The sequence below is a fragment of the Salvelinus alpinus genome, chromosome 14 (assembly GCF_045679555.1).
Source record: "Salvelinus alpinus chromosome 14, SLU_Salpinus.1, whole genome shotgun sequence".
Taxonomy (NCBI): Eukaryota; Metazoa; Chordata; class Actinopteri; order Salmoniformes; family Salmonidae; genus Salvelinus; species Salvelinus alpinus.
The window spans coordinates 12,827,554-12,844,640 of NC_092099.1; the positions used below are offsets into that span (position 1 = coordinate 12,827,554).

At 41.9% G+C, this 17,087-nt stretch overlaps 3 protein-coding genes across 13 annotated transcripts in view; all 3 read left to right on the plus strand.

Annotated features, from left to right (window-relative positions):
• The window catches only part of LOC139538435 (plakophilin-4-like), a 143,787-nt gene extending 139,745 nt beyond the window's left edge, over window positions 1-4,042 (plus strand). For 5 of the 6 annotated variants that reach the window (XM_071340448.1, XM_071340450.1, XM_071340452.1 and 2 more), the window contains 2 exons: window positions 570-643; window positions 2,941-4,042. In XM_071340448.1, coding sequence (XP_071196549.1) covers window positions 570-643; window positions 2,941-3,195 — 329 coding nt within the window. In that variant the 3' untranslated portion in view covers window positions 3,196-4,042. The remainder of the gene's footprint in view (window positions 1-569; window positions 644-2,940) is intronic. The other variant, XM_071340449.1, reaches the window with a different exon arrangement.
• Window positions 4,043-4,716: 674 nt separating this feature from the next.
• On the plus strand, window positions 4,717-9,717 carry LOC139538437 (death-associated protein-like 1 homolog). The gene is made up of 4 exons (XM_071340456.1): window positions 4,717-5,051; window positions 8,575-8,674; window positions 8,870-8,933; window positions 9,156-9,717. Exons 1-4 carry the CDS (start codon window positions 4,985-4,987, stop codon window positions 9,279-9,281), a joined length of 357 nt encoding a protein of 118 aa, XP_071196557.1. The 5' UTR covers window positions 4,717-4,984; the 3' UTR covers window positions 9,282-9,717.
• A 7,120-nt stretch (window positions 9,718-16,837) lies between these two features.
• LOC139538438 (protein TANC1-like) overlaps window positions 16,838-17,087 on the plus strand; it is a 179,659-nt gene continuing 179,409 nt past the window's right edge. For all 6 annotated transcript variants that reach the window (XR_011667741.1, XM_071340458.1, XM_071340459.1 and 3 more), the window contains exon 1: window positions 16,838-16,947. The gene's annotated coding sequence lies outside the window, so the exon portion shown is untranslated. The remainder of the gene's footprint in view (window positions 16,948-17,087) is intronic.

Genomic DNA, 17,087 nt, shown 5'->3' on the forward strand with positions numbered 1-17,087 from the left:
TTGCCCTGAGGAACAGTAGGGCTACTTCCCAAATGGCACCCTGTTCCCTATGTAGTGCACTACTTTTTGACCAGAGCCCTGGTCAAAAGTAGTGCACTGCATAGGGAATAGGGTGCCATTTGGGACGTAGGCTAGGTATGCAGGGCACCCAGACTCGCCGCTGCCAGATGGACAACCCTCAATGGGGCGCTGAGTAAACAGAGCTGCAGCCTCATCCACATTAACTCCGCCTACCCCTACGGTCTACCCAGCCACACTCTTTGGGCCAGCCATGAAAACCCAGAATGCTGGGAACAAGAGTGGAAAATGACTTTCAGGATTCCTCTGGCTTGAAAATGGGCCAAGGAAAATACCATCCCACAGGCTTTGCAAACAATAAGACATTGGTGCCCAACCATTTGACTGTATGTTCTTAGTCTGTTCTTTCCAGCGTAGCTGTATTTGACCGTTATACAGAGATCATGCCTATGGGAATGTGTGGAATGGGATATTTGACATACTGTACGCTAACAAGTCAAGTTCATGGCGAAGCTGAAGTTATACCATTATGTTGTGCATTTCTCTGCCAGGGACTGGAAAGCCGCCGCCATATTATATCGGATCTTACTCCTCGCCTACAAGAGAGGACCCCAGAAGAACACAGGTAAATACAATAGAGACTCTAAATCAATCCCTTCTGGTCGGACATCCATCTCCATCTAGGAGACATCCATCTCCATCTAGGAGACATCCATCTCCATCTAGGAGACATCCATCTCCATCTAGGAGACTAGGAGACATCCATCATATCAGCCATTGTGTGAGTTAGAGTGGATGTGACTGCTGTGAGAGGGAAGGGCTGGGCGTCTCAGTTACCTAGATAGCACCCAGGGAGAGGGAGCTCAGTTCCCTCCCTCCACTCCCTCTCAGACTGGACAATCAGGATATTACACCCAACTAGAGATCAACCGATTATGATTTTTCAACACCGATACCGATTATTGGAGGACCAAAAAAGCCGATGCATCGGCCGATTAAAAAAAATGTTTTTGTAATAATGACAATTACAACAATACTGAATGAACACTTATTTTAACTTAATATAATACATCAATAAAATCAATTTAGCCTCAAATAAATAATGAAACATGTTCAATTTGGTTTAAATAATGCAAAAACAAAGTGTTGGAGAAGAAAGTAAAAGTGCAATATGTGCCATGTAAGAAAGCTAACGTTTAAGTTCCTTGCTCAGAACATGAGAACATATGAAAGCTGGTGGTTCCTTTTAACATGAGTCTTCAATATTCCCAGGTAAGAAGTTTTAGGTTGTAGTTATTATAGGAACTATAGGACTATTTCTCTCTATACCATTTGTATTTCATATACCTTTGACTATTGGATGTTCTTATAGGCACTATAGTATTGCCAGTGTAACAGTATAGCTTCCATCCCTCTCCTCCCTCCTCCCTGGGCTCGAACCAGGAACAACGACAACAGCCACCCTCGAAGCATCATTACCCATGCAGAGCAAGGGGAATAACTACTCCAAGTCTCAGAGCGAGTGACGTTTGAAACGCTATTAGCGCGCACCCCGCTAACTAGCTAGCCATTTCACATCGATTACACCAGCCTAATCTTGGGAGTTGATAGGCTTGAAGTCATAAACAGCGCAATGCTTGACGCACAACGAAGAGCTGCTGGCAAAACGCACAAAAGTGCTGTTTGAATGAAGGCTTACGAGCCTGCTGCTGCCTACCACCGCTCAGTCAGACTGCTCTATCAAATCATAGACTTAGTTATAACATAATAACACACAGAAATACGAGCTGTAGGTCATTAATATGGTCGAATCCGGAAACTATCATCTCGAAAACAAGACGTTTATTCTTTCAGTGAAATACGGAACCGTTCCGTATTTTATCTAAGGGGTGGCATCCATAAGTCTAATATTCCTGTTACATTGCGCAACCTTCAATGTTGTCATAATTACCTAAAATTCTGGCAAATTAGGCGGCCCAAACTGTTGCATATACACTGACTCTGCGTGCAATGAACGCAAGAGAAGTGACACAATTTCACCTGGTTAATATTGCCTGCTAACCTGGATTTATTTTAGCTAAATATGCAGGTTTAAAAATATATACTTCCGTGTATTGATTTTAAGAAAGGCATTGATGTTCATGATTAGGTACACATTGGAGTAACGATACGCACCGCATCGATTATATGCAACTCAGGACACGCTAGATAAGCTGGGAATATCATCAACCGTGTGTAGTTAACTAGTGATTATGATTGTTTTTTATAAGATACATTTAATGCTAGCTAGCAACTTACCTTGGCTTACTGCATTCGCGTAACAGGCAGTCTCCTCGTGGAGTGCAATGAGAGGCAGGTGGTTAGAGCGTTGGACTAGTTAACTGTAAGGTTGCAAGATTGAATCCCCCGAGCTGACAAGGTGAAAATCTGTCGTTCTGCCCCTGAACGAGGCAGTTAAACCCACCGTTCCTAGGCCGTCATTGAAAATAAGAATGTGTTCTTAACTGACTTGCCTAGTTAAATAAAGATTAAATAAAGGTGTAAAAAAAAATTTTTGCCCAAATTGTTATGAAAACTTGAAATCGGCCCTAATTAATCGGCCATTCCGATTAATCGGTCGACCTCTACACCCAACCCTATATAGCCATGCAGCTTGAGTTTCGATACACATTGCCGGGCACATATTAAGCCTAGTCCTCGACTAAAAAGCTTTTTTTAATTGAGATTCTCTATTGATCTTGTTTTTTAGGACTAAGTTTAATCTGTGTCTGGGAAAGTGCCGAAAGAGTGTAAATTAGCTGTTACTAGAATTTCAACCACAAATGACCCATAAATCAAACAAACACTGGACTTCGAAGTAGATATGTTCCTGCCTTTCACATAAACAGACCTGATTTAGTGTTGCTCCTCTCGTCTCCACAGCAGCAGGTGTACTACACCGAGGAGCCGAGCAGGCGGAACTACGACACCTACAGAATGTACCTGCAGTCTCCACACGGCTACGAGGAACCCTACGCGGAGGAAGTAGTTACCTTCCCCCCCACGGCAGACTACAGCTCTCAGTCGCATGGCCACGGACTCAAATCCACCACGAACTACGTGGACTTTTACTCCACCACCCGGAGGCCTTCCTACAGGGCGGAGCAGTACCCAGGTTCGCCAGATTCCTGGGTATAGGGACTTCTTCTTTGGAGCCCATCTGATGAACTCGACCATGAACTTTTATTTGTGTGTTTGTTTAAAAAAAAAAGTGAATCTGAATGTGGGGGAGGAAGTGATGGCAGATGGAGAAACAGAACGTTAAGCCAAAGAAAGAAGGAAATCAAGGAATGTGGTTGTTGTTTTAAACGAAGAGAGGGAATCATGCAGTGGTGTGTTTGGGGAATGGTCGGCGTTTGGACATCATTGTGAGCGACGTTCTGCTCGGTCTAGATGTTAGTTTTTATTTTGGAAACCCGTTGCTGTGGTAGCATGGTGAAGGTGTGGGATATGTGACGGAAGGTTTGAGTCAGATGGGGAATGTGTATGTGTATGTCTGTAGGCTAAAATGGATCATGAACTCATATCTGTAAAAAAAAATTAAAAAATAAAGTAATCTAAAGATGTTAGTTTGTACAGAGGGATCACATTGTATTTGTTCTTAATGTTGAGATTGTGTATGCCATGGAGTGTTGTACATTTCCGTCATTTAATTGTAAATACAGAAAAAATGCCACCTGGTTTACGCTCATCAGCACTGGTAAAGACTTGTGCCATGTCAAATCTATATTATAGATCTATAAATACAGTATATGAAGAAGGAAAGAGAGGTGGGAAAAGATTACATCATAACACAAACTTGCAAAGTTAATAAAAGTTGACTTTTGTTTTTTCAATGAATTGTGGAATTGCAGACATTTTTGTGACTTTGCAGATATTCTCTTTATTTTTCCATTTTCTGTGCTGGACCTTTCATGGGATGGTTCACTGCCATTTTCTTTGCACACCAACCAACAGAAATAAATGTGAACGTTTGGTCCATGAAGAGCTCTACAACTCCTCCCTTCTGTTGCTCATACTCCCGTCGTTGCATGCATAATGTAGAAAATGAAGGCAACTGTTGCATCCCAAGTGCCACTCTATTCCCTACATAGTGCACTTCTTTTGACCACGGTCCCCAAATGGCACCCTATTCCCTATATAGTGCAATACTTTTGACCAGAGACCTATGGGCCCTGGTCAAAAGTAGTGCACTATATAGGGAGTAGGGTGCCATTTGGGAAACAACCAACATGATAAAGACTGATCAGACACTCAGCATTTGCTTTGTCTTATTTCAGGACTAGACAATAGACCTTTTCAAATAAACACTTTAAAAGTTGTTAGAACTGACAAAAAATACTGACAATGCAGGCATTGCTTTTTGTCAGGATGTCAAGTTGTTTTAAACTATTTATTACATAAATAGCAAGCATGTTCCACTAAGATAAATGTGAGATGAGTTCTGTTCAAAAATAATCTCTTGCCCCTCCCTGTACTCTAGGTCCTTCTTTTAAAAAGTCAAATAGCAATGTATATGCTCCACACAACCAGATGGTGAATTACCATATTGCTTACTTCTATCCTGCTTTATTCAGATCTGCAAACACAGAGGGGAGTGGCTGAAGGTTGTTTTTGAACTAGGCAATGGTGTTGTATAAACGACAGGATTGGTAGGTAGGAAATATGATTCGATCATAAACATCCTCAATGCGCACCACAGACACAAATGCGCCAATCGATACACTAAATAAAACAATGTAACTTTTTGAGGCTGCTCACGCCATATGTCTGGTCCACTCATGTGGAATAAATGAGTCTGCTGCAGCCCCATATGCTGATGCTTGCTTCCTGCATCAGCTACGTCATTTTCCTTTCAGCAGTATAAAAGCAACGGAGTTGGTATTGCGCCAGTTTGTGTTCTGTTATTGTTGTTCAGAAGTCGAGAATGGTTCAGCTATCTAAATCTGAAATGAGAGAGAGTCTTGAATTGAAGGCTGGCCATCCTCCAGCAGGTATATTGTTGATTAATTCATACTAATTCGTAATTGTCACTAAACTGCGTATTTTCTTTGTAAAACAATGTGTTCGATGTAATGGGTTATTTTGAGGAAGTAAGTGTGGTCTACATTCAGTGTATTTACCATATAGGTCTACTCTTCCTGTTGAATAGATTTTTGTTTTCGTCTTGTGCAAACATTCTGCTACAGTGTTGTTACGCACGCTCAAACCTCAAGTGCGTAGGGGGTAAACTAATACAATATGGAAACTCTTAACGATTGCATGCAGTAGTAGGCCTAAATGCTCTCATCCTTGCTACTTTAATTGTATTTACCGTCACAATGCGGTATGAAACTTGAATCAGTGTATAGCATAGCCTATTGTTCAACTGTGGTACATTCTGTGCTCGAGGAACAGGATGGCCAGCATTGAGGTTCATGTAGTTAAGTGAATATTTTCCATGCAGGTTCTTGCTTATACATATGTTTTTGAGTCATAGTCAGTCAACAGTTTATTAAAATGCTAATTAACGGGATTATTGCGATGCCGCCTTACTTCACAAAGGCGGAATGTCTCTTGGCAGTGTTGGGGAAGCTAACAGTGCCCTGAAAATTGTTTCCCATGGGACCAGTTCCTTCACACTGGAAGAAATGAATTTACACTAAAGCTACCCTTAAAGATGCACTTTGCAGAAATCACTCCGCCATTTCCTGGTTGCTAAAATTCTAATAGTTCGCTCAATTTAAGTTTGTGACAAAGCAAGTGTAGTGTAGAGAATCATTGTACCATCTAAACAGCTGTGAAAATATATGATCCATAACCCCAAATATTGTATTTTCAGGTGTTTGAAGCTGTCGTACAAAAGTAAAAGATGCAGAAACTTAAACGGAAAGCATAGAAATAGAGCACACAGAACATATCTCCCGCTTATAGGCTAGGTGTCATTGTGAATGATATCTATAACTTAGTTCTATTAATTGTGTTAGGTCGTCACAAAAGTTACATCCAAACTATAAAAAAATGGAAAATCTGAAATGTCAGACTACAAATTGCAAGAACAGATCACTCTGGAGTCAGATGTTAAGAGAATGTGTAATTTAGTGTCTTAAAACAATGTGAGAATGAGGCTCAGTGTTTCAAGTAAGAATTGGGCAGGTCTGATGCTGAAAGGGAATTATTGCCTAATAAAAAGTGTAGTTCCAGTAGTTGGCTACATGACAAAAGTAATTAACTACTAAAAACGTTTCCAATGCTGAACTAAAATATAAACACAACATGCAACAATTTCAACGATTTTACTTAGTTAATGTTCATAAGGAAATCAGTCAAATGAAATAAATGCATTAGGCCCTAATCTATGGATTTTACATGACTGGGCAGGGGCCCTCTCACTTGAGAGCCAGGCCCAGCCAATCAGAATAAGTTTTTTCCCCACAAAAAGGTTTCATTACAGGCAGAAATACTCTTCAGTTTCATCAGCTGTCCAGGTGGCTGGTCTCAGACGATCCCGCAGGTGAAGAAGCTGGATGTGGCGGTCCTGGGTTGGCGTGCGACATTTTATTTCAGCTCATGAAACAAGGGACCAGCACTTTACATGTTGCCTTTATATTTTTGTTCAGTATAGATTTGCATTAGTTCAACTACCACCAAGCTACTGCAAAATGTAATAACATTATTAGTTGAATATATGTACATTGCCTTCAAAGTATTCACACCCCTGGACTTTTCCCACTTTTTGTTACAGCCTGAGTATAAAATGGATTAAGTTAGATTTTGTCACTGGCCTAATTTCGAAGTGGAATTATGTTTTCAGACATTTTTTTTTTTAATGAAAAGCTTAAATGTTTGCATCAAGTATTCAACCCCTTTGTTATGGCAAGCCTGAATGTGCTTAAGTTGCATGGACTCCCTCTGTGTGCAATAATGGTGTTTAACATGATTTTTGAATGATCTCATCTCTGTAGCCCACACATAGAATTATCTCTAAGGTACCTCAGTCGAGCAGCGAATTAGACCAGGGATGTTTTCCAATGCCTCGCGAAGGGCAATTATTGATAGATGGGTTAAGAAAGACTGATCCCTTTGATCATGGTGACGTTATTAATTCAACTTTGGATGGTGTATCAATACACCCAGTCACTACAAAGATACAGGCTTCCTTCCTAACTCTGTTGCTGAAGATGAAGGAAACCTGCTCCGGGATTTCACCATTAAGGCAAGGTTGACTTGACACAATTACGGAGTGTAATGGCTGTGGTAGGCGGAACAACATTGTAGTTACTCTAACCTAATTGACAGCGTGAAAAGTAAGCCTGTACAGAATAAAAGTATCCCAAAACATGCATCCTGTTTCCAATGAAGTAAAACTGCAAAAAATGTGCCAAAGAAATACATTTCGGCATAAATACAAAGCATTATGTTTGGGGCAAATCCAACGACACATCACCGAGTACCAGTCTTCGTATTTTCAAGCATGGTGGTGTCTGCATCATGTTATGGGTATGCTTGTCATCAGTAAGGATTATTTTTTTTTAATTATGGATAAAAATGAACTAAATAGAGCTAAGCACAGGCAAAATCGTGGAGTGGGTGGGAAACCTGGTAGTCTGCTTTTCAACAGACACTGGGAGACAAATCCACCTTTCAGCAGGACAGTCACTTAGAACACAAGGACAAATATACACTGAAGTTGCTTACCAAGATGACTTGAATGATCCTGAGTGGCCTAGTTACAGTTTTGACTTAAATTAATGGCAAGACTTAAATGGCTGTCTAGCAATGATCAACAACCAACTTGATCAAGCTTTTTTTTTTTAAGAATGCAAATATTGTACAATCCAGGTGTGCGAAGGTGATTCAAAAATGTATTGACTCTGGTGTGAATACTTATGTACATTTAGAAAACATGTTTTCTCTTTGTCTCTTGGTGGGGGGGGGGGATCAATTTTGAATTCCTTCTGTAACACAATGTGGAATAAGTCAAGTGGTATGAATACTTTCTGAAGGCACTGTAGTTCACTGCCTGTTGACTAGACTTATGGTGTGACATGATGTCCTCGAAAATAAGTTCTGGGGCCATATCAAGAGTAGGAGTGCTTTAGCATCCACTTTGCCCTACTCTGAGATGTGCTTAAAACATACGGACCCTGAAAGGGACACTCGCGGTACAAATTAAACTATTTCTCTGATCAGAGCTGCACATTGTTTGGCTATATGCGCTTGTTGCTTTGACAGGATGTGGGTAAAGTATATTTATTTTTGATGAACCCTGCCTATTGCAAGCAACTGAGGAAAATAAAAAGCAGACACAATGCTTAACTGTATTCTCACTGCAAGTGCCACCTCTTGATCGGTCTACCAACACTGATAGTCTTACAATCTACTTCTATATTGAAGTAAACCAACTGGTATTAAAACATGCACAGTAGTTTAGTCTTACAGTAACTCTGAATAGTTTTAACTCCGTTCTGAACAAGTGAAAGAAAAGAAGGAGAAAATGTTAACAATATTTTAAACGGTTCCACTCTGTCTCCACAGTGAAGGCTGGGGGGAAACGAGTGGCCAAGAAGAGCTATGAGGAGAGTCATGCCACCCACCATGTGAACCCAGAGAGGGAACACAAGGTTCCCAAACCCAGGTACAGTACAGTTCAGGTAGTCCCTACCTGTTTTGTTCCATTAGAGTATTGGGTCGTATTCATTAAGTACCTATCTACAGGGTCTCGCTGATTGACAGAGTTTGGATGATATTTGTTTTTACATTGAGACAACATCCAGGAACACTTTTAACTGCAATGTTGAGTTTTGTCTTTAAACATGTAATACTGTTCTAGATCTGCAGCCACCTCCAGCCGAATGCAGCTAGTCAGTGTCTTGATGTCAGGAACACTTGACAAGGTAAGGATATCTGACTTAAAATAATGGCTGCATCCGTGTCCCACGAGTTGGCCAAGAAACAGGTTTTGCTGTAAACTACAATAATTTGGCTTCATTTGTAATGATCATGCAAGTCAACCATTTACTCATAGCCTACCTACTACAGATTGGCATAGTAAAATAGTTTCTTCCAGGTTGCTTGGTAAACCATGATTTTACAAAATTATTTCTTAATTGTTTCAGTTGGGACATGACTTCCCAGAGACCCCAGTAAGTGTGAAACACAGCAGACTCAGACCTGCTTTGGAGAAGGCACACTCGCCAGCTTTCAAGTCTACCTTCTGCATCCAGCAACCAAAAAAGTTCTGAAGCAACATGTGTTGAAGTTGCCTGAAGGAAACATGTGAAGTCAACTGTGAAAGACTAGCAGGAAGGGTTAGTTACATGCATGAGAGGACCAACATGAGATGTCAGAAAAGACTTGAATGTTTAATGTTTAGTACTCTAGAATCCATTCATCTACTTTGAATTGGTTGCAATTTGTAACTGCTTTTAGGTGAGAAAGTGGAGCTTTGTGGGGATATGGGTGGTGTTCTGCTTACTACAAACCAGCATTTACTGTGCCTTTTATTAATGAGTGTATGCACGTGAACTAAAACGCACATGGTGGCGATTTTGGAATTGGTATGTTGCACAAGAGGGTATAAGGTGGATGACTGACTGTTTCATCAGTGTCTGTTTTCATAGTGAAAAGCTTAGCATTTGTTTACGGCTTGAATAAAAAGAAGTTGCATGGCGTTAGAAACATGTCCTTTTTTGTTTTATGGTTAACAAGATTCACATTTCTAATCAGTTCATTGAATAGTTTGTTTGAAAGTGTTTATTTATCATGCTGCAAATGTTGTCGTGACCACAGGGTGGTGACAAGTACATTGTCAGCTTGAAGGATTTTTTTCTTTATGCGTCACACTTGTATGTCGTGTTCAAGACAACTGGGACAACTCTGAAATCTTTGACTTCAGTAAGTTCAAGTCAACTGGCAACTCTGGAGGGGGGGGGGGTTCCAAGTTAGAAACTCTGCTCATCCTACCTGAAGATCTGATGTCACGAACACTATTGCCAAAGGTCTTTGGGTGCATTTTCCCTGTCGTGAGGTATTTTCTGGCTCGCTGGCCTATCATATTGACAGGAGCTGCTCTTCCACATGAGCTTGAACACTAGCCTACGTCTCTAGACCATTTCCATAATCTACATACTTTAATCATGTTACTACAGCATACAATACCACGGTTTCTGAGAGTGAAACTTAATCTGGCACGTCTCAGGGAAGCTTTGCATCACTGTGTCTCCACAGAAACTGACCCACAGCAGACTGTCTTTGAATGGAAGTGCTTCTTTGGAAGACGTTCTCGGCATGTGTAGACCTCTTGAGGTGCACTCACAAAAGTTCTGAGGCTGAACCCAGCAAAGCACTGAAGAGGACTTCTTCCAGATCCACCATAGAGTATCTAGGGGCTCTTATTGTCTGATATTAACCGGAGTTGTGCTCCGCTCTCAGTTATTGGGTAGTTGGCTGTTTTAAGATAGGAACAGGCAGCAAGTCTATGAAATTGCTTGAATTATATCCTAAGAGTTTGTATGACGTCGACACAGTTTAATAATTTTATTCCTGACAGTTGTACTATACATGTATTTTTATTTAACTAGGCATTGCAGAGTATAGGCACATGAAGTTGATGCCTACAGCTGTATATAGTGGTAATATTTGAGGAATGCAGAGAAGTTATGGCTTGGTGTGAGAGGTCTTACTGACCATGTGTAAGATTATGATCTGGAATGTGTGGGTGAGTTGTTCGTGTGGGTGGGGTGGGGGGGACTACTGTAGGAGTCAGAACCGGATCTCAAACCATTTCATTTGGGCCCCACGTTCCAGGCTCCTCGCGGCTTATATTTCATCTTTTGTCTGTCTTTGTGGCGAGGAAGTCAGCTGTCAGTGACAGTGAAGGCCTTTTATGGCACACAGGAAGATGATATGCCATGTTAGCCTTAGGCATTTTGTAAGATGGCGGTAGACAGTAGAATAACCTTGGAATCAAATGCTTTTACAACAGCTGGCAGCCTTTGCCAGCTTCCATTCTAGCAGATGGTGAGGTTGAACAGATTTGGAATATGAGAAGGTACTGGCTTTGTTCCCTCCTTCAGCTGTGTTGAGGCTCTTTGATCCGCTGGGATTTGGCTGGTTACCTGTGCATGCATAATGAGGAGACTGGAGGACAGAAATATGCAATGCACACACACACACACACCCTGTCCCAAAGTCCAGGGCATCTGGCTGTGTTACAGGAATGAACCAAAGCATGAAGTGATTCATTAATATAACAAAATGGCATGTTTGTGTAGACTTAAGTAAATGTTTTGATACTCAATATACAGTAAATGTAAATCGTTGCATTATTAATTATAGCAATTAGACTGCGCATTTGCTTTGCTGTAAAATAAATAAATATGCCACATTCAGTTATCTACAATCCATTTAGACTTCCTTTTCATTTTGTTTATGCATTTGTAACTGTTTAGCTTCCGTCCTTCTCCTCACCCCTACCTGAGCTCGAACCAGGGACCCTCTGCACACAACAATTGACACCCACGAAGCATCGTTACCCATCGCGCCACAAAAGCCACGGCAATTACAGAGCAAGGGGAACAACTACTTCAAGGTCTCAGAGCGAGTGACGTTACCGATTGAAACGCTATTAGCGCACACCACCGCTAACTAGCTAGCCATTTCATATCGGCTACACATAGCACAGCACTTTTATGACACAAATCTTGATACAACACTATCTAATTGTGGCGAATAACCTTTGTCAAGGAAATGTCAACCCTGAGGTCATTGTTTCAGTTCCCAATACAATTTCATTACTGCAACTGGTTTCAATTGAAAAAATATTTGTATTTAACCCATAAGAGTCTAAAAAGTCCTGTCTAAAGGGGGGGGGGGGTCTATTAACCTATATGGAATCGTTTTAAGAAGGTCATACCAAGGTTAATAATAACCTTAATAATAACCTATCTGATAACCAGGTGGTGAATCGCATCTCTGCATGTCTGGCAGACATATCAGTGTGGATGACGGATCACCACCTCAAGCTGAACCTCGGCAAGACGGAGCTGCTCTTCCTCCCGGGGAAGGACTGCCCGTTCCATGATCTCACCATCACGGTTGACAACTCCATTGTGTCCTCCTCCCAGAGTGCTAAGAACCTTGGCGTGATCCTGGACAACACCCTGTCGTTCTCAACTAACATCAAGGCGGTGACCCGTTCCTGTAGGTTCATGCTCTACAACATTCGCAGAGTACGACCCTGCCTCACGCAGGAAGCGGCGCAGGTCCTAATCCAGGCACTTGTCATCTCCCGTCTGGATTACTGCAACTCGCTGTTGGCTGGGCTCCCTGCCTGTGCCATTAAACCCCTACAACTCATCCAGAACGCCGCAGCCCGTCTGGTGTTCAACTTTCCCAAGTTCTCTCACGTCACCCCGCTCCTCCGCTCTCTCCACTGGCTTCCAGTTGAAGCTCGCATCCGCTACAAGACCATGGTGCTTGCCTACGGAGCTGTGAGGGGAACGGCACCTCCGTACCTTCAGGCTCTGATCAGGCCCTACACCCAAACAAGGGCACTGCGTTCATCCACCTCTGGCCTGCTCGCCTCCCTACCTCTGAGGAAGTACAGTTCCCGCTCAGCCCAGTCAAAACTGTTCGCTGCTCTGGCACCCCAATGGTGGAACAAACTCCCTCACGACGCCAGGTCAGCGGAGTCAATCACCACCTTCCGGAGACACCTGAAACCCCACCTCTTTAAGGAATACCTAGGATAGGATAAAGTAATCCTTCTAACCCCCCCCCCCCTTAAAAGAGTTAGATGCACTATTGTAAAGTGGTTGTTCCACTGGATATCATAAGGTGAATGCACCAATTTGTAAGTCGCTCTGGATAAGAGCGTCTGCTAAATGACTTAAATGTAAATGTAAATGTTAATTTTGCTATTTGATTTAGAATTTTAAGATCCCTTGGAGTATTCCAAAAATATCTAAAAAATATTTGATGACATTTTTTTGGGCCTTACTGCTGTTACCCATACAAACGCATTGAATAACAGATTCACTACATGGACCAGCAGATGGTCCCCCCAAAAAATCTAAGGTTTGTTTGTTCTGAAGTGTCTGTCCTATACCTGAGAGAGAATTATTTTGCATGTATTTAACCCTTTGTTTTTGGCACTATACAGTGCATTTGGAAAGTATTCAGACCCCTTGGCATTTTACAAATTTTGTTACGTTACACCCTTATTCTAAATGGATACAATTATTTCCCCCTCATCAATCTACACACAATACCCCATAACTGATAAAATCAAGATTTAAATCTTTGGCTTGAATGTCACGTTTGGATGAAACTTGGCACCATCCCTACGGTGAAGCATGGTGGTGGCAGCCATCATGCTGTGTGGATGTTTTTCAGCGGCAGGGACTGGGAGACTAGTCAGGATCGAGGAAAAGATGAACAGAGCAAAGTACAGAGAGATCCTTGATGAAAACCTGCTCCAGATCGCTCAGGACCTCAGACTGGGGCAAACATTCACCTTCCAAGAGGACAACGACCCTAAGCACACAGCCAACATAACGCAGAGGCTGCTTCGGGACAAGTCTTAATGTCCATGAATGGCCCAGCCAGAGCCCGGACTTGAACTCAATCGAACATCTCTGGAGAGATCTAAAAATAGCTGTGCAGAGACGCTCCCCTTCCAACCTGACGGAGCTTGAGAGGATCTGCAGAGAAGAATGGGAGAAACTCCCCAAATACAGGTGTGCCAAGCTTGTAGAGTCATAACCAAGAAGACTCGAGGCTGTAATCGCTGCCAAAGGTGCTTCAACAAAGTACTGAGTAAAGGGTCTGAATACTAATGTAAATGTGATATTTCAGTTTAATACATTTGCAAACATTTCTAAACACCTGTTTTTGCTTTGTCATCATGGGGTATTGTGTGTAGATTGATGAGGGGAAAAAACGATTTAATCCATTTTAGAATAAGGCTGTAACGTAACAAAATGTGGAAAAGGGGAAGGGCTCTGAATATTTTCTGAATGCACTGTATACTTCCATACATTTTTTTCAACTGGTACCTGGGGACCTTCAGACGAAACTTGCTAGGCCTGTGGGCATCCGAGAGAAAAACAACCGACATGTACATGTATGTGAGAGTTCCACCTTTCCATATTAGTGTGTAGCCCAAACCGTTCTGACGCTAACAGACGATTTTGTGAGAAGACCGGTTTTCGGGATGTCTCATGGTCTGACAAACACCACTCTAGCTTGCATGCGTGCATGTGCATACGGATGCGGTGGATTGAGACGTATCCAATGCAAAAAAAATCTATAACTGACAGATTTTTATGGGAATATGTATTATTATGCTAATTTGATTTCCGTGGGGCGCGGAGGTCAACCTTATTAACAGGGAAGCTATATCTATTTTTTTCAAGAGGTACAAAAGTTTATATATGTGATTCTCCTCACACACTTTTCACCCAAACCTTTGGTACCTTCTGTGTATGTAATTCTGAGGCCTCATAGTCTCTTGTGGAGGGATGGAGTGGTTGATGGTATGCTGAGTTGCAGATGGACAGGGCACATTTCCCTGCCAATGACTGCCCATTCCCAGCCATCTGACAGGGTCGATTGCCCCTCTGACGTCTGCTGTACTGCTGAAAAAACACTTGAGTCCAACAATAACCTTGCCTCACAGAGGGGAGGAGGAGTAAGAGGGACTGTTGCTTTCTTAAAAATCATATTCTGTTATATTTTAATAAAACACAACATTTATTCTGCTCAAGAAAATAATTATAGGCATTGTAAAAAACGTAATTTGTATTACTAATAGTTTTTTTTTACCAATTAGATCTGAAAAAACTCTGATGTGAAAAAATCGAATGTGACAGGACTGGCAAAAAAGTGCTCTTCACTGATGAGTCGCGGTTTTGTCTCACCAAGGGTGATGATCGGATTCGCGTTTATTGTCAAAGGAATGAGCGTTACACCAAGGCCTGTACTCTGGAGCGGGATCGATTTGGTGGTGGAGGGTCCGTCATGGTCTGGGGGCGGTGTGTCACAGCATCATCGGACAGAGCTTATTGTCATTGCAGGCAATCTCAAAGCTGTGCGTTACAGGGAAGACATCCTCCTCGCTCATGTGGTACCCTTTCTGCAGGCTCATCCTGACATGACCCTTCAGCATGACAATGCCACCAGACATACTGTTTGTTCTGTGCGTGATCTCCTGCAAGACAGGATTGTCAGTGTTCTGCCATGGCAAGGGAAGTTCTGCCATGGCAATCCCATTGAGCACGTCTGGGACCTGTTGGATCGGAGGGTGAGGGCTAGGGCCATTCCCCCCAGAAATGTCCGGGAACATGCAGGTGCCTTGGTGGAAGAGTGGGGTAACATCTCACAGCAAGAACTGGCAAATCTGGTGCAGTCCATGAGGAGGAGATGCACTGCAGTACTTAATGCAGCTGGTGGCCAAAGCAGATACTGACTGTTACTTTTGATTTTGACCCCCCTTTGTTCAGGGACACATTCCATTTCTGTTAGTCACATATCTGTGAAACTTGTTCAGTTTATGTCTCAGTTGTTTAATCTTGTTATGTTCGTACAAATATTTACACATGTTAAGTTTGCTGAAAATTAAACGCAGTTGAAAGTGAGAGGACGTTTCTTTTTTTGCTGAGTTTATATTGTGGCCAATGACCTTGGGCCTTCTTGGAGGGGCACTTCTAATGTAACTCTATGGCAGCACCCAAGGGGCTTGAATTTTCGAGCTCTCCCAGTAGATTTTACAGTGACGTAATGTCCCCGTGAGTGACTTTACACTGAGTCAATCTCTGCGCAACTAGAGAGCATTACCAACCGCTGCGCTCCGTATTTTCCACTGGCTGCCCCACCACCACAGAAAGCACTGAGCTGGGCTGAAACACCTGCATTTTGGAACTGCCTTACTGAAGAAAGTAAAAAAGAGACCATGTTTAAATGCAACTTTATTGAGTCAAGAATTATTATTTTTTGTACATTATTTGCAAACTGATATATGACATGTATTATGCCAAAAGAACATGCACAACAATGATATGTGTTTTATTTTGTACCGACCTGTCATTCAGGGCAGGTGGGGCAGAGCCCTGAATGACAGGTCGGTACTGTTTGCCTTTAATAAATGGACAAAAGAAGCAACCAAAGATCTACGTTTGTTTTCCACTGGTTCATGAACATTTGGTATCCCACCTGTTGGTTGTCAGGAACTTTTGACTAGGTTTGCATTAGCGGATGCCAAGTGTCATGAAAAGATTGTTTTAAAGTTGCACATAAAAAATCGTTTATAATAGGTGTTTTGATTTGCTTTCAGACCGGTCACTCCCATCTTGAAAATACTAAGAAATATAGTGGACTAGAGAGTTTTCTTTGAATGTTATTAGTTTGTGCCTCACGGTGTCGCCATACACCTGACTATAACGGGTACAATGAGCAAAGCCATAACCACATTTGATTTACTTGAAATTAAATCATCACTCAACGAAGGACTCATCCAGTAATCCTCGTTTAACAAATAATTCTACACTACGTCACCACATCAGATACATGTAATATAATGTCATATAGATCAATTTCATCGTAAACACAATACAAAAATATAAGTCGTTTTCTTCCCATCATCAATGTGCATCGTCACTACTGTAGTTTGATTAAATAAGAGCATGCACATGAGGCATACACTGCACATAGGGTTAAAATTGCTTGGTTACAAGTCCGGTGCTGTTGATGCGCAGTTGCGTACCCGACCAGCTCTAAATGACCTCATGGAGTAGCCTACTAGTCTAGAGAGGGAGGAGCTCGCGCCCTACCTTTGGTCCATCAAGGGATTCATGTGGAGATAAGCTGTCGGAAAACTTTTTCTACTTGGATATCCATGACATTTACCAGGTAAATATTGGACTTTTAAGTTCAGTGTTTTCGTCTTTATTCAAATATCAAGTACAGCTTGGACTGTGTTTAGTTAGTTTTGAGGAGAAAGTAGCATAACTAGCTATATGGAGAGCTTTTCTTCGGCTGTCTAACGTTAC

Excerpts from the sequence above, each read along its gene's own strand:
- LOC139538437 (XM_071340456.1), top strand. The coding sequence starts at position 4,985 with ATGGTTCAGCTATCTAAATCTGAAATGAGAGAGAGTCTTGAATTGAAG. Across the intron at positions 5,052-8,574 it reads GGCTGGCCATCCTCCAGCAG|TGAAGGCTGGGGGGAAACGA; the intron begins GTATATTGTTGA and ends CTGTCTCCACAG. Across the intron at positions 8,934-9,155 it reads TGTCAGGAACACTTGACAAG|TTGGGACATGACTTCCCAGA; the intron begins GTAAGGATATCT and ends TAATTGTTTCAG.